At 42.9% G+C, this 26616-nt stretch overlaps 1 protein-coding gene across 9 annotated transcripts in view; it reads right to left on the reverse strand.

Annotated features, from left to right (window-relative positions):
- NEDD4L (NEDD4 like E3 ubiquitin protein ligase) overlaps window positions 1-26616 on the reverse strand; it is a 333206-nt gene that overhangs the window by 125813 nt on the left and 180777 nt on the right. For 6 of the 9 annotated variants that reach the window (XM_045790180.2, XM_045790179.2, XM_045790178.2 and 3 more), the window contains exon 1: window positions 11875-15775. In XM_045790180.2, the coding sequence (XP_045646136.2) occupies window positions 11875-13002 (1128 nt within the window). In that variant the 5' untranslated portion in view covers window positions 13003-15775. Of the gene's footprint in view, window positions 1-11874; window positions 15776-16743; window positions 16798-19220; window positions 19260-21855; window positions 21938-26616 lie in introns of those variants that run through there. The other 3 variants (XM_087869779.1, XM_045790183.2, XM_045790181.2) reach the window with 1 other exon arrangement.

Below are 26616 nucleotides of genomic sequence, written 5' to 3' on the forward strand. Positions count from 1 at the left end.
GAACCCTACAGGAACCACCCTGAAAACAGGGACTTCAGAAATGGGAAGACGGACGGAAAAAGCCCTGCTCCCGGACCACGCTTTGGAAGGGGCTGCCTCTCTCTGGGGCTGAACCTTGCGGGATAAATGAGCTATTTTAAAAGCCGTGGATCTGCCTTGTAGCCCACACGTTATTCATCAATGGACAATATGCCGTATAATAAATGCAATCTGCAAATCAGAAGCAGACTCCCCGGTGCAAAAATGCAAAAATAAATCCGCCCACATCCTGGCATGACACAGGCAGCAGAAAGCAACTTGAAATAACACTCGCTTAAGGAGAATAAAAGCTTCCCATTTTCTCGGCACTGCAACGTGAAAATGACAGTCTAAGTATGAAGGTTTGACAGTCTAAGTACGAATGTTAGACTAACTCCTGAGAAAATTGATGACTGCCCCCAGGATCTGGAAGAACAAATGTACAGAGCGGGGACAGCAGCACAGGACAAAGCCTGGGCCCTGCCACCTCCAAGGTGACAAGCCACACAGCAATGGCCTCCCTGTTCCTGCCTCGCTGTCTCAGGACAAGGAGCCCGTGTGGTCTGTGAAGATAAAAATGGGGTCACATCACTCCACTGCTTCAACCTCTCCTTGTGGCCTTCCATCCCCATGGCCTCACAGTGGCCCTCCACGAGCCACCCATCCTCTCCCCCCCGCCCCCCGACCACTCTTGTCTTCCCAATCTTTGCCTCTCATTGCTGTGTGCCCATTCTGGCCATGCTGGTCCCCGTGCTATTCCTCCTACTCTCCAGGAACCCCTGGACCTCAGGAGCGCTGGGCTGGCTCTTGCCCCTGTCTGGAATGGCCTCTTCCCGGCTACCTGCATGGCTCACTCATCATCTCAGGGAGGCCCTCCTTGGCTTCTTGGTAGAAAATATGAGGGCAGCACTTCCACACCCACCTTCCCTGCTCTTCTCCATGGCACCAATCCTCACTTAATATCTGTACTTTTATTTTGCTCTTTTGTCCCCATCCTATCAGAATGTAAGCTGCATAAGGGCAAAGAGCTTTTGGTTCTGTTCACTGCTATATACCTAGAATTTAGAACGGTGTCTGGCATACACCAAGTACCCAATGAATTTACTGCACAGACATTTATCGTCTCATCTACAAGTAACCTCAAAAATGATTTTCATCAGCCTCCAGACAGCCCAACTGGGCAGTTCCACTCATTCCTTCTAACGACCAAAAAAAAAAGTTTCATCTAAGAGAAATAGGGAGACTTAGAAAAACATAAATATTGTGATTCCATGAGTCAGAAACACACGACCATCTCCTTCCTCCCAACATCGGTTCTGGACAAAGGCACTGAAATGGAGGTCATCGACATCTGGAAACCTGCAGATTCTCTCTGCGCTATTACCAGGATACGGACACTAAGTGCAGAACTGTATTTACTTCACCGCCCGGGTTCTTCGAGCTGGGCTGTTCTTCTGTGCAAAGGCCATACCGACTGAGGGAATGCGTGTGCCGACAGATTTTTCTATCATGTGCTTGAAAGAAACCACAGAAAACCTCTTCCCAAAAAAATTCCTAATTAGTACTAGATTAACGAGAGAGAGAAAGAAGATCCTAAATATTTTTTTTCCTTCTGGGTTAAGGCATGGACCCAGGAACTTTGATCTCCAAGATGAATGTTTTGGCTTCCTTCCAGATCCCTTTCCACAAGCCATCCTGTCCGTCAATCCCATCTACCTTTGGCTCCAGAGAGTCACAGAATGGCCTTTTCAGGATTTCTGCTGTGTCATGGTCCCCAGACCAACATACATACTCAATCCATGCATATGGACCCCTTCCAGGTTTCCCCAGATGAGGCCAACATTGTTGTTGCTGCCTAATTTTTCTCAGTGCTCCTGTGTTAAGTCAGAAGCTGAGAGGGGTAAACAGATAAAGGAATTGGGCCACCTTCATGTGACCCCCCATCACGGTCTTTGATACGTGTGATTCCCCTTTTCTCATCACAACGATCAGCTCTTTGGGGACAGAGATAGTTCTTATATCCCCCAAACTCTAGGCATACTTCACAAGTTTAAAATGTGTGCGAAATAAAACATCTCTCTGGCCAAGACACAGGACACAGCCCTTGTTCAGTAAGCCCAAGTCTCAGGTCCTTGGGAAGTGTCTCTGGTTCTAATAACTGACTCCAGCATTACCTAAGGCAACAGGTCTACACTTCAAGTGCAATGGGATTTGGGCTCCCTGATTTTCAAACACAAAATATAGGCCACTTTCTCTGTAAGCTCCAAGTTAAGTGGCAATCTAAACTGGGGTATTAATCCAACTAGAATTGGACCACTTTAGAGTGCTTAATTATGTTAACTCCAGGAAGCCTATTCTTGTGACATTAGTTTCTACAAGCAAAAAATAATGACATATACAACTCAATTTAGCTATTTCCTATATGTACTGGCTGCAAAGAAAATAAGAAAATTTCCAATTTGTAAATTCTGTTGACAAATCTACTCAGAGGGATTAAAGGAGACTTTATCTACCAAAAGGTCTAATGGCTTGAGACTTGAATATAAATGCACAGTCACCAAATTATTTTAATAGTAGCCAGTAATCTTAAAAGCCCTTCTTTTCATCCATCTGCTTTTTTGTAAAGGGTACAAGAAAGCAAACTACTTAAAAAGCAGAAAATAGAAACAACTTTTTATAAAGGCTTCTGGTTTAGGTTTGCAACTTCCTCTAGATTAACTCCAATATTTCAACACCCAAGAATTTCAGTACCTTTAACTTGCCTTATCATTTTTTAGATGCTTAAATGCACGACGATCATTCTAAAGTCACATGCACGAATACTACCACCAACAAGCTGAACGTACTATTTGCAAACACTAAGTCTCCCAATTTTACATAATATGTTTACCACTTTTGTAAATGTGAAAGGTACTAAGTGATGCAGCTTGGGGGGATGGGCTTTTAGGTCTTTACTGTTCACTCCTCTGTGTGATTCTCCTGCACGTGCCTACTTTCCAGGGCAGAGGTGGGAGAATCAGGAGAATGGGAAACCTCCGTATTTTTCTGGTGTTTACTAGAACCTTTACAACACAGACATTACATAAATTATGTAAGCAGAATCACAGACACTGAGAAGATATACTGTGAGAGAAAGTCATATTAAACGCTAAGAAAAACATCTGTTGTTTTCCTGAGTTAATATTTCTCATGGTTCAGAAATTTAATACTTTTATACAGCTGAGTCTGTCCATTTTTTCTTAGTGAGTCCCCTTTCCTCTTCCAAGGTTAGGAGTGATCCTTCACAGAACTGTTTTGTTTGGTTTTTTGTTTCTTTGTTTGTTTGTTGGAAGATTTATTCATGAGGCACCTGAGTGGCTCAGTTGGTTAAGCACCTGCCTTCAGCTCAGATCACGATCCCAGGGTCCTGGGACTGAGTCCCTCACAGGGCTCCCTGTTTGGCAGGGGGCCTGCTTCTCCCGCTCCCTCTGCCCCTTCCCGCCGCACATACTCTCTCTCTCTCTCTCTCAAATAAATAAATATCTTTTTAAAAAAAGATTCATTCGAGAGTGTGTGTGAGGGGTGAGGGGGAGAGAGAATCTCAAGCTGACTCCCCCCTGAGTGCAGAGCCCAACTTGGGGCTCCATCTTGATTGACCCTGAGATCATGACCTAGGTTGAAATCAAGAGTTGGACATTTAACTGACTGAACCACCCAGGCACCCTCTGATTTTTTTTAACTGCTTCTCATTCTATGCTGTGGAATATTTTATATAAAATTATTTAAATCTAGATTTAGATAAATCTTGAGCTTATTTTAGTTCTTGGTTTAGGTTTTAGATCCAATCAATATTACTTATGGTATTTAATGATTGTATCCACATGTAAGTGAATATGGTTAACCTGAACAGTGGAAATGGGGTTATTTTCTGGATTTGTTTTGTTAAATCAAAATGCATATAATATTTAAGTGTATGTACTATATATAATTAACATAACAGTTCCCATATCATAATGTAGAATAAGGACTAGCATTTTCTCATGTTTGCATGTCATTTTGAACAGAAAGAAAGGCACAAGAAGGCTGAGAATATTCATTTCTGTAGCCCGTCTTCAGGATAAATTCTCCAGCACATCTATAAACAATTAACAGAGGCAAGCCTTATAAATCAAGCTTATTCATTTCTGTTTGGGTTACGGCCGTACAACAGATTACATAAAGGTTACAGGCACCAGTTTAATTCCTGTTACCACTATTCAATGGCAGGAACTGTCTTGGTATCTCTTTGTCCTTGGCCGGGGCCAGGCAGGTGCTTATAAAACAGCTCTGTGGAAATCAGGCAGACAGGCAGGGCAGGAGTTCATTCAACTCAACATTTGATGGGAAAGAGAAGAATTATTCATTCTGATAACTGCACCGCAAAATTCTTCCACAACCTTTCACACTGAAAAACAATTTGTTGAAACGTGCCGATCATGATCAAGGAAATTCCTAGGGAAACTGCGTGCACATCCCTGGCAGTCACTTCTACCTTCCGTCTTCCGAACAAAGCCCCTTCCACTGATCCACGGAGACAAATCCCGGCCTGGTTCCGATCTTCCCCTCCGTGACATTGTTCTTGTCCACCATAACCCACAGCGTCCCATCCCATGATAAGCAGCCTGTCACCCATCACCTATGCTGGGTATCAGCACTAGTGGGGCGCCTGCCCAACTGGTATGCCTCACGTCCTCTGTCCTGTCTGTCGCCTGAAAAGCTCTACAACGACAGGCTTCCCAACCTTTCACGTTTCTAACATCAACAAGTACAGTGCACATACAAGTAGTACACACGGAGTGTTATGAAACGATGATCATTTCACACTTGTGAGATAAAAAGAATGTTCTCTGTAATTGCAGAAACAATGCTCAGTTTCCTCATTTTAAACTGAAAGGAACTGGGCCACAGGATTCCTAAGAGCACTCACAGCTCTGTAAGTTTATGCACATAGAATTTTAAAAGGACTCTTGTGTACGTTAGCTAGAGAACAACGCCGTATTACAAAATACAGGATCATCTCTTGCTAATACGATTTCAACTGAGGGTGCAGGCAGGCCCTTGGGCACACTGTGTTTATTTACAACTGTTGTCCCTGCTTTGTCCTTTACCATAGTATAGTAACTGGGCACCCTAATAATGCATACTAATGAGAATTAGCAGAATGTAAAATATTGTACCAGGATTTTTTTTTTTTAAAGCATGGGTTCTATGACAGTAAAGAAGAGCAACTTAAGTATTAAAACTGAATCAAAAGTTTAGAGTTTTATTACAATTTAGTATCTTCTTCAAGTGGAAAACACCATCAGTACGTACATACTGAACTGATCGTACGATGACGGCATTTTCACTCACGAGCAGAATAGCAAAGCACCTCCGAGCTATGCTGTTAGCGCGCAGTGGACAGCTCGGCCCAGCTCCTCGGGGAAGTTAGAGTTGGTCGAGCAATAAGCTCCTTGGCCAGAAGCTCCCTGCTTTGAAGAAGTGCTCGGCTTCCTGGCTGGGGCTTAACATACACGTGTCAGTGTTTCTGCTCCAACTCAACTTTTCTATTCAATTCAAAAAACCTGGACCAAAGCAGCTCTTTTTTCCTCCCTCAAAAGTCAAATATCTAATTGTGTATTTTAAAAGAATATGAAAAAAAAATGGTCAAGAAGTACAATTTATTGTGAAGCTTTAAAAAGTCAAGGAAATAGATGAGTTATGACATGTGGGTCATTAAATATATTTTAAAGGTCTATCAGTTCTGGACTGAACTAGAGAGAGTAAGAAAGAGAAATTGTGAATCTATCCAACTATCTGAATCACCAAATACTTAATATGCCCCGTACCACCCCTCCCCTGGCCTAGCCCCTCCCCTCCCCCCGAAAAAGGTAAGCAACGTGATGGAAGACCACAGGTTGAGAGCAGACTCCTCAGAGTTATTATATGTGGGATGTAAAAGCCCCTTGACTCACTCCCATCTATGAAAATTAAGTCACAAGAGAAGGCTGTGTAAATTCCAGGGGCTCTGTGCTAGGGGAAATGCCGGTCTCTTCTCCCTGGGGTCATTCCCTCTCTTTCTGCTTGCCCAGTTAAGCAAAATATAGCACAGAACTTAACATTAAAATAAACACAGAATGGTTTCAAGGAATAGGTAGTTAAGGCAGGCACTTAAAGGAACAAAGTATCTGAACACTACTTGTAGGGACCACAGCCAATCTGAAGAAAACAGGGCCCCTTCCAACTCCATTTCTGATACTTTCATTTCATTTCAGGACCTCTCCCTTCACATTAAGCACTTTGTTCCAAAGTGTCGGAACAGCCCATGGTTCTAAAACGATCAGGGTATAAAAAGCAGGCTTCTTGAAATTCAATCTCTTCCATCCTCCATACTGAAAGCTCAACTTCCTGTTACAGCGTGGTGATGCCTAGAGACCACCGAAGTGTCAACTCAGGACAGCACAGAACCGGCCAGGACATCAACCACTTCCTTTCGGGCCACCTGTTTCACTTGTTCTTTTATAGTCCTCTGTATTCCAGTTCGCCCAAATAAGCTGTGAGCAGAATAAACAAGGTTCAAAAAGGAACGCCCATTGAGAACATTATTCACCCATGATGCCTAAGGAGTCAAGCTAAAAATCTCTCAACACAGACCTCCTGGAATACCTATTGTAACGAATGTTTTCAACACTCTGTCCCTTTAGGCCCTTCTAATCTTTAAACTAGAGGTGGGTATAGATAGCAGGTAGATTGTCTTGGGGTTCTCTCTTGCACAGGACATGGAATTATATTATACCATGCTGCCTGGTATGAATCAAGGGAAGTGGACAACCGCAGGCAGGATACTAAACTTCTCGATAATCACTAGACTGGATTAGGCTTCCCAAGCTTCTTTGGCAAATTACAGTGGAGACTTAGATATTCTGGTATTCGTGCATGTGATCAATAGTTTCGGCTGTGAATTTCCTGCAGATGCCCTAGTAGTATCATTAAGAGCTAAGAAAAAAAAAAGTCAAAATATTTAAGGGCAGTAATCTAGCTCAGCAGTAATACGTGCTTATTTTTACTAAAAATATGCCTCATCTCAAGTTATACAAATACATTAACATTTAGATTAGCCTCAATTAATTTTAAGCCATCAACTATACAGACACTCAACATTTATTAAATTTTAAGAGAATTCTTAATGGAGTTAATTTCTTCTGGTATTGTGAACTTTTATGTAGCGATAACAACTTTCTTATTAACATGTGTTACAAAATTATAGATTAATTTCAATGCCTAAGATCTCTGGCTCCAGGCTTAGCGAATAGCAGCAGCTGCAGCATTGATGAAAACCATCCAAAAGGCAGTATCTGATAAGGCCCAAATACTACTCTCATTTGCAAATCACACAACGTGGAGATCTTGTACAGATAACATTAGATTGCTGCTCAATAGCCTCAACCTGTAAGAAGGAAAAGTACAGTAACCAATGGAAATGTTACAGCCAACTGGTACAATAAAAATATAGTGTCTGAAAAGCCAAAACAGCTGTTTCAAAGTTCCAAAATTCAATACAGCAAACACAATTAAAGATCCTTTTCTACAATCCATAGCTCACCAATGAATCTGAGTCTTTTTAGGGACCAATCATCACAGGTGGTGTTAGGGATCTGTGATGCTGATTATCCAACAGACAGACTTAGGACCGATGAGACGACCCAAGGATATCAAAGCTAGTTACTAAATATTTCCAGGTACGCCTTAAATCCATGCTATGCCTGATGCTGATCCAAAACTGATTGTTCAGAGTTAACCCGATTACCTTGGTCGAAGAAAGATTTGTATATTACAACTATCTGGTTAAGGAAAACCACCCCAGCGTTTACACCGACCAGGTACTTCCACATATGCTCCCTCATTTAAACCTCACCAGAAACCTGGGAGCTGGACATTTTTATCCTCATTTTCACTGAAGAGTAAGCCCAGAGTAGGCTTCCAACTCCCCTGAGACACGTCAGTAAATTGTGGAGCTGCCTCCGCGGGTCTCCAAAGCTGCTCCCACCCCCCCCCCCCAAACAGGAGGTACCATCTCCAAAAATTTCAGCAGAAATGTCGTATCACTGGAAGCATTTAACTGCATTTTGGCTACACAGACTTTTAAATTGTGCAAAGATAATTTTAAAATTTCCACTATGCACACACAAAGTGATAGAATATGCTGGTTCCCACATCTAATGACAGTATCACATACCTTCATCGGAAATAGAAAAATAGCACTATTTCGCAGGACGGCAAGGAAGGCTGAGTGAGGCAATGCCTTCACAAGGGGACGTTAGTTACAGGGACTAAGTGAAATAAATGAAGGCATCCTTCAAATGGTGAAGTACTAGAGAGAGACTTTGTAAAAACTCCTATCAGTGTCAACCCTGGGCAATGCCGAATCAAAGCATACATGAAAATAGCTGAAATTTTGTTACACAGTATTGGAGTTGATCACATTAAGAGGTTGTTACTGTATTCAAGGGAAAAAATGTTTATAGAATCCAATCAGAAACCCAGAGAATGACAGAAATATAGCTTTTTTCTTATTCGTCATACTGCTGTTGGTGTGTTTTTAAACAAAGGGGTCGTTTATACATATATTCAGAGAACTATTTTTAGGATAAAAAAGTGATACCAGTTAGTACTAGTGTCAAGGTTTTTCTGAACAGTAAAATCATCATTTCTAAAAGAGATTCAAATTAAAATCCCCTCCAAATAAAAAAGAGTTTGGGTATTCTTTGTTGTTGAATAAAATGAAATTTTAATCCCAAGAGATGATTACACTACTTCTGCAAAGTGGATGTCCGCTGAGAGGACACAGGGAAAATGCAGAGAACCTAGGGTAGCAGTAAAGGAGAAACACTACCTTCTCTATTGGTATACGTAGTGGGAGGGAGACTATCAGTTTTTGCCCCCACCAGCCCTCCTCCGTCTGTTTACATTACAAACCCTGTCAGCAAGCAACTGAAGACAGCCCCAGGAACTTTCCAAGTACTCAGTGTAACGTTATATACACAGTGGACCTGAAACACTTAATGACATTAATGGGATCAGAAAACTCAGCTTGTAAAATGCAGAACCGAGCAGTGATTATGCCTGAGACTGTTTGGAAAGGGGGCACCAATGCTGGGAAACAGTGATCTAACTTCCTCAGAAAAACTGGAACACAGTGAAGCAGTCCATAACCAAACCAAATGCCTCAAAAACGAAGAAAATACGTTATTCACTGAATGAACGCTAAGAAGACCACAAATGAAGTGCTCAGTCCTAAAGCCCTCTGAAATATCGTACCGGATGACTACAAGAACCAATTCTGCTTTCCTGAATGGGTGGCCAGACCAGATGGAAAACGATCGCCACAGGGGGTTTCCACGTATCCCCCCCGACCCCCGGAATCTAGCTGGTTGACATTTTTTGAAGTCATGTTGCATTTGAGATTTACTTGTGGCAGGATGTTTGGGAGACAGAGATACAGAAAAATACTCAACAGGGTAACCTTGTAATAAGGTCTAAGGCTGAGCAGAGACTGTGCGATAGGAGAACGTTTGTAAAAGGAATCCTGAGTGGTTTGTCCAATCAAGAAAGATTTCTGATGTCATTGAAAAACCAGGCTGCAACAGATCTTAATTTTTCATGTGAACTAATAATGAAGTCCCTTCCGACCAAAACAGATATGTGAACCATCAAAAAAGCCTGATGGCAGCCAGACTGTAGACGCCCCAGTGAATGTTTTCCCTCAAGATAAATAAGGCCAAGGCAGCTGCCGCCTAGACTTAACCCCCGCCCGTATGAAACACGTACAAAGTGTTGAATGGAGCAGACAGTTTTGTGATGTGACAAGTTTTGTTTGTGCCTCTTAAAGACAAAAAGTTTTCGCTTAAAAAAAAAAAACCCCAGCTGCTTACCAACCATTTATGAATTTACGTCCGTGAACAAAAATACACAGGTGTATAAAAATTCACAGAGGAGAACTACACCTATGAAATTCACACCAGAGAACTTATTCTCAAGAAAGGCTCTTTATTCTAGATCTTAAATTTCCAAGTTGGAAGAAATTTGTTTTCTGCTCTCACAGTCCTTTCAAATGAGAATAGCCCTTGTATCTAAGTACACATCGTTTTTAGTATATCCTATTTGTTTCCTAATTACATTAGAAATCTCAAGCCAAATGAGACTTTAATTATATAAACCCATCTGTCTTCAACATCTAACTGCAAAATGACTTAAGTTTTTGGTGATATCACTGAGTAGTTACCAAAACGTTAGGAATGCATTTTGTTGGTAGGTGGTCCAACTTCAGCAAGAAACTGTCTTGCCCAGTGAAGCCTACAATTATTGTGATGTACTTTCTTGGGGTGAAGGTTAGACCTATTATAGTATCAAAATGCTATTAAAATTTGTACTATTACATAAAAATGATACTGGTTCATATCAAGACAAAGCACTCAGACAATTCCTAACAAAAGGGTTAGAGATAATAAAAGGATGCACGGAAAAGAAAGAAAAATAAACATGTACAGAACATCAAGAAAAATATCATATTTGCATGTAGCATCTGATTACACCTTCAAAATGGTGCAAACCAATGATGGAGCAGCGTGATAAAGGTCACCTGAACAGCCAAAAACATCTCTCAACACACGGCAATCAAGATGATACAATTCCACACTAATACTCAGTCATCCACTTTGAAAAGTCATAACGCACAACCAAAAGCCAAACAAAAAGTTCCCTCAATGTTTCACGATCATATCCTCAAACCGGTCATCAAATAAATCCAGGGGGGAAAATCCATTCCAAAATGTAAGGAGCTTGTTGTTTGGATGGAGCACTCAGTGGCTGGTAATTACTAGGTAAAAGAAAATTAACTGATAAAACTTTTCATCCCACTATAAACCATGAAAAGCTGCAGAGTCATCATTTGCTTGGTGAAATTAGCAGCTGTCTTTCTGTACTCCATTTCACCGAGAGGGAGAGAGCAAGAACACAGGAGAGACACAGGAGAAATAAAAGCCAAAATCTGTCCTAGGGCGCCTGTTTCCACAGCTGGAGACAGGGCACTTACCAGTCTATATACAGCCTCCGGGTTAGGTATTTAAGTGGCCAGTGTTAAGTTGCATGACCTCCGCAATCTCCCCGTTAACAAGTCCCCATGCAGCTCTGCCTAGCCCTGGTCCAGAAGCCAATCTGCTTCAAAAACACATTTCTTACTGCCCCACAAGTGTGACCACTCTTGTTCAGTATTACTTAACGGGACAAAAACCCAAAGACAATAAATTATATAACAAGGGCCAACCCTCCATAGCAAAAGGGCCATTAGGAAGAACTGATCAAACTTTCCATGCATTTAATTGTTAAGAGACTAGACTCAAGTTTTGTGACATTCTCTCACCTTTATGAGAACCGGTTATTTTTAAATGAAACATTATCACAGGCTATATTTGTAAGCAGCTTTTAAATGCATTTCCGACATCGACATGTTGGGACACTGGCAGATTAATCTAAAGTAATAAATTTTTAAATTCTTTTATTCAGAAGGGGGCAAGGAGGGAGCGGGGATCATCTGGATCTTCCAAACAGTTATTTGACTTTTAGGATCTAAACACACGGTGTCTTCTTACACACTAGCTAGTTTTATGGGCCTCTACCAAATACTGGGCTACAAATCATGGTCCCAGAACTCAGCCAGACGTTGTTACAATGGCCCGAAGCAGGGAAACTCCCAAAAGGAGGAGGATGAAGTTTGTTTTAATTAGCCTGCCGAAGAAGCTTTCTGGGCTTGACTCGGTCCCTTCAGACCCGGCGGTCACACGCAAACGCTCGCCAACTTACCGGGGCGCCAGCTACCGTGGAACCAGGGCTACTGGCGTTATTCTCCTCCGAATTCTGGGGGGCTTCCTCCGGCCCCCGAGTCACGAGAATTCTGAAGTGCTGTTGCCCCGCATTTTGATCTTGCCTGATCTTAAACGTGCAGCCCTGCCCCTGTGGCGTCCTTTCCACCGAGTTCGTCCTGTGGATTTCGGGAGCCCCCCTGCGGCCCCGAGGCGGCGTCTCCGGGTGGCCCGGGTGGCCTCGCTCTTCCGTGGGGCTCCCGCGCTCTGCGCGGGGCTGCGTGGGGTACGAGGTGCTCCGCTCCAGCCGGATGCGAGGGTACCTCACCAGCCGGTCCCCCTTCGTGCCGGTGAAACCGAAGTTGAAGTCACCGCCCAGCCCCGGAGCGCCCGGTTGCGGCTGTTGCAACTGGAAGACGAAGCAGCGCTTCCCGGAACTTCCAGAAGCATCCGGAACATGCTGCAGGGACCAGCGCCTGGGCTCCGGCGCCGAAGGGTTGCTCTGGCCGTCGGCCCCGAAGGGCGTCAGCCTCACCTGGCGCACGTCGGCGCTGGAGGCGCGGTGCTGGATCCGCAGCCCCCCGCCACCCTCGGGGCCCCGGGCGGCTCTCGGCTCGGCCTCGAGGAGGCCGTCGCAGGTGGCGGGGTCCGGCGCTCGGCGGCCACACGTGCCATTGAGCTGCGGGCCCGGAGCCCGGGCCGCCCTAGGAGGCGAGCTCCCGGGGCTCTCGGGTTCCGGGGGTTCCGGGGGCTCCGGGCAAGCGGCCCGACGTGCGGAGCCCGCGTCGCCGTCTGGACCCTCGGGCGGCGCGCCCGCGTCGGGGGCCCCGTCTGCTGCCTTGCGCTGCAGCGAGATCTGCACGGAGGAGCTGCGGGTGGGCCGTGCGTCGAGCGGGCCCAGGAGCTGCGGGATGAACATGGACGTGCTGCGCTTGAGCGCGCCCACGGCCTCCTGCAGGCCACCGCCGTCCTCCGCGCCGTGCTGGGCGAAGGCGTGCGGGCCGCTCCTCCGCGGCAGCGTGTGGAATGCCATGAAAAAGTCGTCTTCCCTCTCCTGGTCTAGGATCTCGGACTCGGGGGCTGTGTTGCTGCGCCCGGAGCCAAAATGAAACCGAAGCCGATGGGCCATGGTGCCCAGGGGGGCAGGGAGGGAGAGGGCGAGCGGCAACAACAAGCCCGGCACTGCCAGAAGTCAAAAACCGAAGGCACAAACTCCAAGAAAAAGTGTCCCATCTGCCAAACCGTTAGCACTGCGGCACCAAGAGCGACAGATAGCAGAAATAACCCAAGTGGCAAGCGGCATTCCAGGCATGATTGGATAAGAGCAAAAAGCTCTCATCCGCACTGTGACAGAGGGTAGGATGGCCAGAACCACATGACCGCGGTCTCCCCCTCCAATGCCAGCTTGTGGACTTACTGGAGTTTTCCCCCCTCTCTCGCTCTCATTTTTTTTTTTTTTTTTAAACAGCAAGAGCCTGAAACAGCACCTTCCCAGCTGCTGCTTTTCCATCAGACAGGAGTGGCCCCAGCAGGGAGCTCTCACAGCTGACTAAGGCAGCAAACACAGTCCAAGCCATGCTGCTATAAATCTAGACCGCATCAAATTCACGGGACAGTTCTTTCCGAACGAGGCAGGGCACTCGGACTCTCTAACCAATGCCTGAGGACCGGCACTGAACACATGAGCATACACCGTATTTCCCCCACCTCCGCTAGCAGACCAAGCACCGACAAGGAAAAATGCCCTGGCTGCAAGAAAACCCTTTCACAAGCATCGGATATTATGTTTCTCTGTTATTTATGATATCACCACACTACCACGACGGAATGCAAACTAATAAAAGGTACTATAAATATGATTACACACCCCACAGAATGAGTGTCCCTTTAATGCTAAATAATTAGACCATGATCTGCAAGTAACAAAATAGCTAAGCAGAGGGAGGCACAACTCACAACACCGGCAGTTAGCTGTCTGCCTCCTACTACTGTATTTTTCATTTAATAGGGGGGTGTGTGTGTGGCGATCTCACTCATAATATGACTGTCAGACAGAAGTACCAGAGAAAAGGAGCCCAGCTGGAGAAAACATTCTCTCCTATATGCCAGACAGGAGAAAAAAACCACCACCACACCCCGCCCCCATCCCCACCAAAAAAGGAAGGAAAATTGAGGAAGGGTGTGAATGTGGTTTTCATAGTGAGTTAACTTAAATACCATACAGAAAGAAGGCTGCCCAGAGCTGTTTTCCAGGGAGAAGTCAGCAATATTATCACAGGCATGGAATCTTACCATTTTTGTGAAGGGCCAAAAAGGACCCAAGTAATAAAGGTCCATGTTCAAAAAACTGTCATCAGATTTGTGGTCAACTTGGATATATTCTGCGTCTTTCAAGCTTACTATTTTCCATGATCCAGAAACAGCCGTGATTTAACAAAGCAGCTTATTTAGGAGGGAGTCAAAAAAAAAAAAAAAAAAAAAATGGGAGGGGAAAATACCAAAAGCTGCAAAGAGTGACAAAAAGTTTATTTTAAAATCCACCAAGCATGACTTTGTCAACAGCTCTAGAATTGGTGTGGAGGATTAACCCCGTGTTCACATACGTGCAAACCTGTTTTCCAAAGACATGTGTTTTAAATGCCAAAACTGATCTCCACGAGAGAAGTGGAAGCTCGTTCGCTGAGATGCTCAAACTGCTGAGTACCAGTACCGTCATGTGTGTCTTAGCTGGATGAAGAGAAGCACCGCACACCCCACCAGTTTTCAGTGAACGGTGAAACAAAACACTCTGCAAACAGCCTGCGGCAGAGCTAGGTATGAGGATCATAAAACAACAATTTCCCAGATAAAGTGTGTATTCACCCAGGATTTCTGAGAGCTCTGCATTCAAAGCCCTTTTGGGTTTGGAAGTCTAGCTTGGGGTCCACAGTGAGGTCATCTCAACAGAAGTCATCGTTTTAGTAACAGAAATGGAAACTTTTTTTTTTTACGCCAAATTTCTCTTACTAAAAAGAAAATTAAATAATGAATTATAACTCATGTGACAAGAGGCATTTCTCCCTTAAATCTGACCGTCTCTTCACCTTGGAAAACATATTGGTATACTCAGTAAATGAGGAAATAAGGGTTAGTCTGCAGATGTATCCAGGTCTCCAGAGACTGACTTCTACTCTACTCAACACTGCCCAATGCAGTACTTGCTGGATAAGAGATGGAACGCTAAGAACTGCACCCTCATCAGAATCTCTCACTCAATGTAATAAGAAAATAACTTCATACACACAGCAAAAGTGATTTCGTTATTTGGTACTACTCATTATCACCCAAGGTATAAAACGGTGAGTTCAACGTGAAGCCACCAAGACCCCGTATATGTTAATAGAAAAGGCATCAGTACAGTAGGACAGAACCTGTTGGCTTTCCAATTTGGAGAATAAGACCAAGCCCAGGGGATGAACTACACTCCCGAGTTCCCTGATGAGCGTAAAAGGCCTGGCTATTCACCACCACTGGTCCGAGGACTTAAGAGAACAGCAGATTCCACTGTGGTGTTACCACTGGCTGCTGTGTTTAAATTACGTAAAGGCTCTAGACCTCACGTGTCTCACGTGCAAGGACAGAGAGTTACGCAAGGTGTATTATAAGGCTCCTCCAAATATATTCTATAGTTTAAGCTACTCAAAAAAACTTGGGAGTTTCAGCTGAAATCAGCAGCAAGAAGGGTTTATAAGAACTCTCCTTTTTTGTTTGTTTCCAGATTTTATTTAAATTCTAGTTAGTTAACAGATAGGGTAATATTAGTTTCCGGTGTAGAATTTAGTGATTCATCACTTAGGTATAACACCCGATGCTGACCATATCAAGTGCCCTCCTTGAGCCCATCACCCACCTAGCCCGCCCACCCCGCACCTCCCCTCCAGCAACCCTCAGCTCGTTCTCTATAATTAAGAGTCTATTTTATGATTTGCCTCTCTATTTCTTTTTTTTTCTTTTTTTTTTTTTTAGTAAGAACACTCCTTTTAACCAAGAAATAGACACAAGTATCATGGAAAGTAAATCTAGATACAACTAACAACAGACAACTCGGAGTTGTAATCCCACTTCTGAGAGTTCCTTCAGGGCTTACAGAGAACATAATAATGTTCATATTCACAGCTGGAATACTTGGTTTGTGGGTACCTGATGAATACACTCTAGTTAGCTGATTCTGCCAAAATGCTTTAAAGCCAGATGTGATGCTGAAATTCCATTTTTGAAATGAAATCCTAATTATATAGACAGATAGGTAGTATGTCCATATCTTACCTATCAATGCATATGTAAAACGTTTCTATGATTTTTATGCCTCAGGCATATCTTTGGTTCTTTAAAGGTACTTTCCATGAATGTCCCTTGAGAAAGTACCCTTTCTAAAACACAGCTTAATTTTGCCTGCTAAATATAGATTCACTTTTTGCTATATACTGTTAATTAGATTTTGTTTTCCCAAAGAGAATGACCATAGATTCATGACTGAATGGGTGAAAGGATTGTAGTCTGGCTTTTATTGAAGGTTTGTTTACATGAATGATGGCCTCTTTAAAGGTTTCCCTAACATTGCATATTCCCAACATAAGAGCAGAGGCATATGGTTTGATGTAACACTAGTGTGATTTTCACTACTACTGACTATGATTAAACATGCATGTATACAAACAAACTTTCTGTCCTAGCCATACAAATATATTTGTTAGAGCCACGAAATAGTAACAGGACAAAGAGAGTTTGTGGGGCGGGGGCATATGTGCTGGCAGAAGCACAGCACTGATAACTGCTTTAAAACTCAGTTTTTAAAAAATGAAGCAAAAATCAAGAACTGGGACCCACTTACCAATCTGTTTTCATCAAATACTTCAAACAGGAGTCTGTGATTAGACGGGTTTACCTATAAAGGGGACAAAAACAGTATTTTCAAAAATGTGCAGAAATAATTCAAAAGATAATAGAAGAGACACAGAATGAAATGCTTTATAATGCATCCAGATCATTTGTGTCATCTAAATAATTAACATGCCACTCTTCTAGAAATCCTGTGTCTACTAAACCACATTTTCTATTATTGACTTCTAGATTATTCTATGCCTCATATTTAGGCGTATTAGAAGAATAAGATGCTTTTGGCTGCAAAGAAAATTTTAAATAGTTTTAGAAAGTTTCTAAATCTCCTCTACAAAAGGCATGGAGACCAAGGTGACATCTTCACAAAGGTCAGTGCCTGAGGAAATCTCTTAAGCCTATAATTATAATGAAAACAGCAGTGACAAAAATGAAGAGAATAGTAAAAGGAGCTATTTACTATTGTATGCTTATTTTGGGGGCACTACCTCCTTATTAAATATCAAAAATGCATGACCTCATTTAATCTTGACAGCAACCTATGGTGTGTAACTGTCCCCCCAATTTTGCAAATGGGGAGCTGAAACTCTGAGGGTGAAGTCACCTGCCCAGGAGCCCGTAAGTAGTATGTGAGGCAACCCGGACCCCCCAACCAGGTCCAACCTGCTTATCTCCAGAGCCCGCACTTTGAAATTAGAAGAAATCAAAGATGCACACCACTTCCAGCAACCGTGGGATCAGAGTTCCTGGGGGCTTTCAGTGTCTTTTTGCTTCTATCTCTTTACCAAAACTTCACCAAAATGACAAGAATCATCACCCAGGCTCAACGATCATTTATTAAGTACCAACCACATGGGATACATGGTAGTAAGCTTTCTGATTTACATCACCACATGGAAACGGCCCTATCAGGTGAGGACTTCTCTCTCCTCCCAGCGAATGCCTGTCTTCACTCGGAGTTCCAGGGTCACAAAGGCGGTAAGTGGTTGAACCAGAGATGGGATTCTGGTCTATTGTTACTAATTCGGGGCTGCTTCACCATGGAAAGGGAAACAAAGTTTGACAGTACAGCACGGAGGGTGTCATGGGCTTCAGGCCCCTCGGCTTGCCCTCCGCTTAGTGACAGAGCAAGCAGATGGACAGGGGATCTAGTATCTGTCTGAAAGCCCTGTGAAGGCTGTGCTAACCAAAGCGTCCACAAGGCCCCGGCTCGGAGCAGCACACAGTAGGTGCTCAACTGAGATTTGTGGAATGAATAAAACCAAGCCCCTTTTTTTAAAAGCCAAGAAAAATAAGAGTTTAGGAACTGCCATAGCCAAGATAAGTTGACAAAATCTTGGATGTACTAAAATTTACATAAATGTGGCCCGGGTGTTAAACTGAAAGGAGTCTAAGTAATTTGAAGTTTTACAAGTGGAAAGCTGTATTTGAGACTTAACTAAGGGCCAATAACATCTATCCGCCCCCATTAGCTTTTCAATCCTTCACGAAGTAATTTAAAATGCATCTGGTAGAAGCTACCCATAGGACCCACCAAGTATTAAAGTATCAGTGCCATATTTCAGCTCTGAACGTAGCAGAGAACAGACGTCGTAGATAGTGACCGAAGGTAGGAGCACATAAAATACTACTGCGATTGAAAGAAAAAAATCAGGACCAACTGTAATGGATGTAATGGTGGTATTGTTCTTTGGAAATCTACACTAATCTGAAGATCTCATCTGGAGCATTCGTGGAGGTAAAGAAGTTTTTAATATCACAGCTATACAGGCAAAGTATATTCATTTTGAAGGGGGGGGACCCTTTCTTTCCATGCAACAGATGAGCAGTTTAGTATTTCCAAAATTTTAGTACAAAAAATAATAGCAACCACCACAAAAACTCCTTGAATAGCAATCTCCATTAATTCACACAATTGTCATTTCTACATATAGCTCTTCTAGGCGTTAAACATGCAAGGTTGAGGACATTTTACCTAACTTAGTGATATTTAAAGTCCAGAAATAGTTTTATACTACCCTTGTACATCACACACGTTTGAATCACAAAACTCTCCCTCCCCAACTAGAACATGACTGGTAATTTTTACACTTCGTTTTAATCATGTTGCCTCTGTCGCTTTATTTTATCTCTAAAATCGTTCATAACCCATGTCTCATAGAAATAATTACATTATTGTTTTAATTCTATTTTACCTTATTTTTAAAGAAAAATTTGAGTAGAAAAGCTAAAATATGGTACTTGGGTAACTTTTTTTTTTTCTTAACTTCTCTAAAACACCCCCAAATGAAATAAGTCCAGATTTTGCTACTACTAGGCAGTCTTTGAAAATTTAGGCCACATAAGGTGGTTATGCAGCCATTTCTCAAAAGAATGTCACATAAAAATTTAACAGCTTCTACTCAGTATGAATTTATTATGATAACAACCTAGTTATCAATAACAATTATTACCAAAAAATGAAAAACTTACTCTAAAATAAAACTCTTCATTCCACTTTGGGTTCAGCGTCTGGAAGAGAAATTATCTTGTAATATCTTTTATGGTCTTGGAAACATGAACAGTTACTAGCACAATGCAGTCCACGTATTTGCTTGAACGTTTTTTTGGTGATTAAAAATAATAGCTAAGAGATATTCAAAATGGCAATAGAAAGCATTTAGTCAATTATTTGAATCTATTCTACAAACCAAACTAGACAGGAAGGGATGTATTTATGAAACAGATAATTTACAGATAAGAAACATAAATTGCATGCTATCAACCAAAAGGAATAATGTCAGGGACCTACAAAGAGCCATCATCATGAAAAATATGAAGATATTCTTCAAGAAATTCACATTCATATGATTATTTCATCAAGAAGGAAATGAATTCATTTCTCTTGACCTACCACAAATCTGTTTTGGAGAGTAAGGAAGCAGGTGGCAGAAAGGCGAAAGAATTCACTATTTATATAAATACTGAAATCTTCATGAAGAATATTTTATAAATAATAATACTGATGATCAGATTATAGTTCATGAAAAAAAAAAAAACCTGCCAGTTATAAATCAAAGAGGATTCTCCCCAAAATGACCAGTGTTTAAAATCTTTACCTCTCTATCCTTCAGTCCTTCTCTCTATCCATTCCTCTGCCCATCCATCCATCCATCCATCTCCATATCAATCTATCTAAATATCTATCTCACAAGGATATGGAACAGATACTTTTGTCCTCAGTATGGACAAAAGATGGGCTGCCAAGCATCCTTTGAAACAAAGATGAAACAGATACTGTGCAAGAACCCATATATACATGTTTATGCATTTGGACATGCATAACACTCCTAAATACGTCTCTCAAAAATCCTACTTACAAACAGACTGAAAAGTCACCACCTCACCAAAGGCTACAGGTTATTTTTTAGTCTGAACCCTATTTGCCTTTATCAATCTAATCCTTTTCACATACTAGTCCACGAAGAAACAAAGAACACAAATGCATCCTACAAAACCACACAGAGAGAATTCACACAACACTGAACTGGCATTTTTGAAAAATCAGCACTTTGCCCACCCACAATCAAAAGGGAATCCAATCCGAAAAGGACGGGGCTTCATACTTTGAGCTGTGAATGGAGCCGGGGTTACAATGAGTGAGAAGGGGAGAGAGGAGAGAAGAAGGGAGAGGTGCCAGGCGGGGCAGGCGGAGAGGCAGGGCAGGACCGGGCCTGCCGGGGGTTGGATGCAGTCCGGGACGCAGGCTGCCCAGAAATGCACGGGGCAAGAGGCAAATGACAGATGAGGGTAGAGCGCACCGACGGGAGCACCAAGGACCCGGCGGCCGGCCACGAGGCAGGAGGAGTACAGCAGTTCCAAAAGCAACCCGAGCGAGCGCGCGCAGCACAGAAATACTAACCGGGAGGCTCCGGGCGAGACAGAGCAGCCCCGCTCCGCGGGAGAGGAGGGAGGCGGCGGCCCGCCCCGAGCAGGAAGAGCCATGTCGGTATCCCCAGTCCCGGCTCCGGGGGGGCTGTGGTTCTGGGCTCCCTCCGCGTCCGGGTGCCCAGGTCCCCCAGTTCGCCTGCGCTGCAGGGCGCCGGCCCTACCAGGCGGGGCCCCCAGCTCGCTGCCGGCTGAAGCAGGGACAGCGCCTGACTCCGGGAACAATGGCCTCCGCGCTGTGCAAGAGTCCTCCCCACTAATCAAAACACCGGCTCTTGTTTGCAAAACAGATTTTTAATGCCACTCACAAGGCCAGGTGGAGGACGAGCAACAATGGCTCTTCCTTACACAGAATGACCCGGTCAAGGAGCTCAGGTGTCTGCACAATGGCAGGAGAGTTAGCATTTTTTAAAGCCATCCTCTTCTCCAGGAAATTATTATCACACCAAGTATTAGACTATCTATCCCACAAAAGGTGAGGGGAAACTAGGCGTAACTGATAAATAACACTGAAGCACAGAGAAAAACAGTACTTTGGATAAAAAACATGCATCTTCAATAAACACCCCAAATACAGAGTATTTACATTTACACACATTAATGCATACACACATACAGGGAAACATGGTGACAGATTAATTAAAATATGATGGAAACATCTTTAATGAAATAATGTAAGACTTAGAAAATAGATACACATACATGTATAGTTTGATTAATATTTTCATTTGTTCTCATGTAACTAAGCAAAATATTTTGCTTCCTTTGGTGATATTTGCATCAAGTTAAACCATTCCTTTTGTGTCTACCAATTACACAAACCACTCCATTTCATTAAATGTATTTTATTTTAAATGTCTTCATGAAAAATAACAAGCCAACAAGAACAAATCCTTGCCTTACTGTATTCTTTGCAGGGGAAAAAAAAACCCTGCTAATTGTAATAATACTTATTTTAAGAATATTGCTTTTACAATCAGTTAACTAAAAGCCAGAATGGGTATCTTGGATTAATAGTGAAATGCTTGCTCTATGTGAAATTTATAGATTTAGTACTGGGAGATGCTTAAAATAAAAATATTGCCAAACTTAAAATATAAACTTCTACAGAGGTAAAGTACTTAATTTAACTGGATTAAATTACAACTTACATGAAGTTTAATTAAGGATGGACACCTACCTTTTTAATTGTTTTTGTCTGTACCAAAGCGAGTTCTCTATTCTCATCCGCTACGTACAATGAAAGTTTCACATACGGATCACTGTAAGAAAATAGTTGAGATTTAATGGGATTATACTTTTCATTTAAAAAATACAAAAAGAAAGACAAAAACCTAAATGAAAATGCAAATATCAGTTAATGACCCAGTTTATGTAAATTCCACAAATTAAGTAGTAACATTTTCAACATGCCTACTAAGAAAATATATAAGAAAAGTTTCTAGCAGCCAGAGTCAATGATACTTATTTAAAAGCAAAAATCTCTCTTAAATAAATCTTTAAAAGGGGGAGGGGGCACTTGGGTGGCTCAGTCAGTTAAGCATCCAACTCTTCATTTTGGCTGAGGTCCTAATCTTGGGGTCCTGGGATCCATCTCCATCAGGCTCCCTTCTCTGTGGGGAGTCTACTTCTCTCTCTCTCTCTGCCCCTCCCCCTGCCCACACATGCTCTCTCTCAAATAAATAAATCTTTAAAAAAAAAGGGGGGGGAATATCATGAAACATACACTAACTTTATTTTTTAGGGGGGGGGAGAGGCAAAGAGCGAGGTAGAGAGAGAATCTCAAGCAGGCTCCATGCCCAGCACAGAGCCCAATGTGGGGCTCGATCTCATAACCCTGAGATCATGACCTGAGCCGAAATCAAGAGTCAGACATTTAATTGACTGAGCTACCCAGGTGCCCCTAGACGAGCTTTAAAGATAATTAATTCAAAAGAACTGATCTGCCATATTTCTTTTCCTAAACACAGATTCTGAAAAGATTACAAGAAAGATTATTAAAAGGCATATAAAATTTTTATCAGACTAGCAAAATCTAGCCAAAAAATTTAGTTTGCATCTTATTTATATTCTGGCTTCCACTATATAGGTAAAAATGACTGTTCCTTTAATGAAGGTAAAACAGGCATTGTTCATCTAAACCAACACAGATTAAAACAAAAACTCAAACCCCAAAGTACCAAAGTGCAGGAAATCAAGAGAGTCTGCCAAATGTTACAAATTTCAAAAAGGCTAGATTAACTGAACACTTTTAGCAGGAAGTATTTTAAAAGGACTACTTACTGTAGACTTTCTATTAAGTCTAAGTCCACTCACCTAGTCTTATTGAGTCTGGGATACCTCAAATCTAGTCAAACTATTACTCTTTAAGGGTTTAAAACCTAGGTTCTTTTGCTTCACACTGGAAATCCTGAAAATCATAGATAGGCTCTCATGTATTCAACTCTCAAATTTTCACTCATCTGATTACCTATAACTAATGACTTATTTCTAGCCACTTTGAAAATTACCCTTTGGGGGCCATGACTACTAACCCTTATTTTGCAACTTCTAGGATATTTCCAAAGATTACATAGAGCCTCGTAAAATTCGTTAGATTGATTTTTTATTCAGTACCTCAATAAATATGCCATGATATCCTTTGAAGAAAGAGAAAGGTGTGGAAAAAACTAAAAGTTTGGTAGTAACAGGGCTCAATACCCAAAACAGAAATCAAAAGTCAGTGAAAAATATCGTTGGTATATATAGTATTTATGACCCATAAAATGCATCTTAATGGAAGCTACAACACATCTTCAAAAAAAATGAAAAACCAGCAGCAGAATTTGCTCGGTTACATTCTATTATCAGTATATATTTTTAAAGAAGGTAATTAGTCAATCCTTTGCCTCTTATCCATAAAGATCGAGATTATTTGATTAAAGAACATCAACCCCAATGTACCTCCCTCCTTATCCAGACACTCTCAGACTCAGAATAAACACGAATCAAGAGCCAGAACCTGATCCTGGCCTGAGGTCCCCCAAGGACGCCTTCCTAATTAGAACCATGGTCTGGGTGATGAATCAGGAGTCAATTTCTAAGGTCAGAGGCTCTCAGATTTGAGCGTATCAGAACTACTTGGGGAAGGGTGTGGTTGAAACACAAATTGTTGGGCCCCAAACCCAAAGACCCACCCCAACAGATTTGAGGGGTCTACAGATCTATAATTCGTATTTCTAATGAAGTCCTGGCGATCCTGATGCTCTTGACCCAAGGATCACACACTCAGAACCACAGTTCCAGGCAGTATTTGAAAAGAGTATTTTTCAGCTATAGAAACTAATTTTCTATTTCCAGCCACCAAGCTATTGCTAAAAAAAGCACAAGGTCTGATATCTCTGTTATCTCAAAAACAGGCTCTGAGCATGCCACAGAGATGTGCGTGAGCACACACACACACACACACACACACACACACACACACACACACTCCTGTATTACAGAGAACACCATAAACTCTGCTGACTGCCATCTCTTGTTTTCACGGCCCTCGGCTATCATGGCTGCTGCTTATTACATAATCGCAATAAAGACTCAAGTGTTTGCTTTAATAGAACACGCACATCCTTCTACTATCATTTATTTGCTTCTCTTTGAATCCCCTGAATAGTTCACTGTAAGTGACACGTGCAGTTGGGAGTTGAGAGTGGGGTCTCTGAGTGGGACAAGGCTGGGACAGGAAGGCATGTGTGAGCATGTCATGAACGCTCATCCAGGTTGAGGTGGCTCCTAGGGTGTTAGCATGAACCGTCAACCAGGAAACTCCCCGGAAGACAGTGCACCATGGAGAGAGATCCCAAAGTGTGATAAAAGGATGGTAAGAGGTTAAGTTCAAGGGGACAGGGCATAGGACATAGGATGAGCTGGCTGGTGACAAGACAGTAAGTTCAAGGGTATAAGTTCAAGGGTGGTGGGCGGTGGGGAGGAAGGGGGCAGGAGAGTCACCCTGGTTGCTTCCACGTTCTTCCTCCCTTTCTGATGGAACAGCAATACCATTCACATCAATGAGAACTTACTGAGCACCAACTACATTCCAAGGACTCCACTAGGAGCAAATACAAGAGCCAGTGAGCTGGGGAAAGGACTGAACAACAACAACAACGATTAAAACAACAAAGGCCATTAATGGGCATTTATGAATTGCCACAAGCCCAGCACCCCACCTCTACTAAGCACCCAGTCTGTGCTGGCGCACGCGAGTTCCCTACAATCGCTCACCGGATCCCCTGTGCAAGCTTATGAAGTCGGGACATTTTTCAGATGAGAAAATGAGAGCAATCAAGCAGCTCGCCCAAGGTGAAACAGCGAGCAGGGGAGGTGGGAAGGGATGCAAGCTGCTCGCCCCAGAACCCAGCTCTCCGCGAGTGCGCTACACAGCCTTGCTGCCACGCGCTGCCGGCTGACCACCAGCAGAGCTGGCTGGAAGGACCGTCTAGGGGCAGGCGTTCCTAACATTCTGCCAAGCTGGAAAACATTTTGTACTGTGACTGCGATGATGACCTAAGTTTTATCTTCGCCGCCGTAATGTCTGGAGGAGGATCAAGACGCCTGGGCTGAGTGTCTACCTTTGGGGAAAGCCACGCCTCGAGATCTTATCTTCTCAACACCCTCAAATAACTAGCTGCATACCTCGGACAAGTCACTTCAACACACGGAACCTCAATTTTTGCTCTCTCCAAAATAAAGGGGTTAGACTCAATCAGTGGTTTTCAAACTGCAGAGTCTACAGAGCCTTTCTTCTGCATTGGCTATCTCCGGGAAAAGACAGGCTGCCATTTCCCCTTTCGGCTGTTTTATATATTGGGCTTCCATGTTCGAATTTGGGGGGGGGGGGGCAGGGTTCTGTAATTAAAAAGTTTTAGGGGCGCCTGGATGGCTCAGTTGGTTAAGCGTCTTGACTCCTGGTTTTCAGCTCAGGTCATGATCTCAGGGCCGTGGGACTGAGCCCTGAGTTGGGGCTCCATGCTCAGTGGGGCATGTGCTTCAGATTCTCTCTCCCTCTGCCCCTGCCCATCCACCCCACTAGCGCGCCATCTAATATTTAAACATAAATAAATAAAACTTTTAAAGCTATTGAACTGCACGATCCCGTTCAGTTAGAATATTCTGAAACTCCGAACAATTCAAACTCACTTCTCATCACTCATTATAACTACAACCTAAGTCCATCCTAAGTAAATACAGCTTGCCTACCTAAAGATACAGGAGACATGGGGAATAAAGCCCTAATCTCTCCTAAGAGGTTTAGTCTGTCAGAGCATAAAGGGTAAAGCCCACAGTTTTTGAGTATGTGAAATCACTTGATCACCACCGGGCTGAAATTTTCCTGTACACGTTATCAGCTTCTAATGAGCCTACCTGCTACGAAAAACCTATTACCTAAACAACAAGCCCAACTAAAGGGGCACATGTATGTGTATGTTGGTGCATGTGAGTCTAGGGCAAGGAAACGAAGGCTCTCCGGGGTTTACAAGACTCAAGCATTTGAGGAGAAGCTGGTAGTGATGTTTCCTATCCCTGGATGGCCTTCATTTCTGAACACGATGTTTTGCAGGAGTGGAGAAAGGAAAAAGAATTCAGTTTCCAGAGTCTTTTTCACAGCTGACTCCATATATGCCCTCCAATAAGGACAGCAGTTGTGGAAGAACCTTCTGGGCTCTCAAGTTCTACCTCTCAGATCCTCAACACATTCCATACCTTTGCCACAAAGGGCCAACTCAGTCCTGAGGTTAACGCTTAGTGAAGACGTACCTCCCCACTCCTAGACCGCTAGGAAGCTTAGGAAAGGCACAGAAGCAGCTCAGAAGGTTCCAGCGTGGGCAGTAGATACAGGGTGTGGAAATAGGTGTAGAGAGTTCTGGTTTTCATGTTACTCATTATACGTGCTTCGAAGATTTTG

The sequence above is a fragment of the Ursus americanus genome, chromosome 19, assembly GCF_024610735.1.
Source record: "Ursus americanus isolate L20-20 chromosome 19, mUrsAme1.1.p, whole genome shotgun sequence".
NCBI lineage: Eukaryota > Metazoa > Chordata > Mammalia > Carnivora > Ursidae > Ursus > Ursus americanus.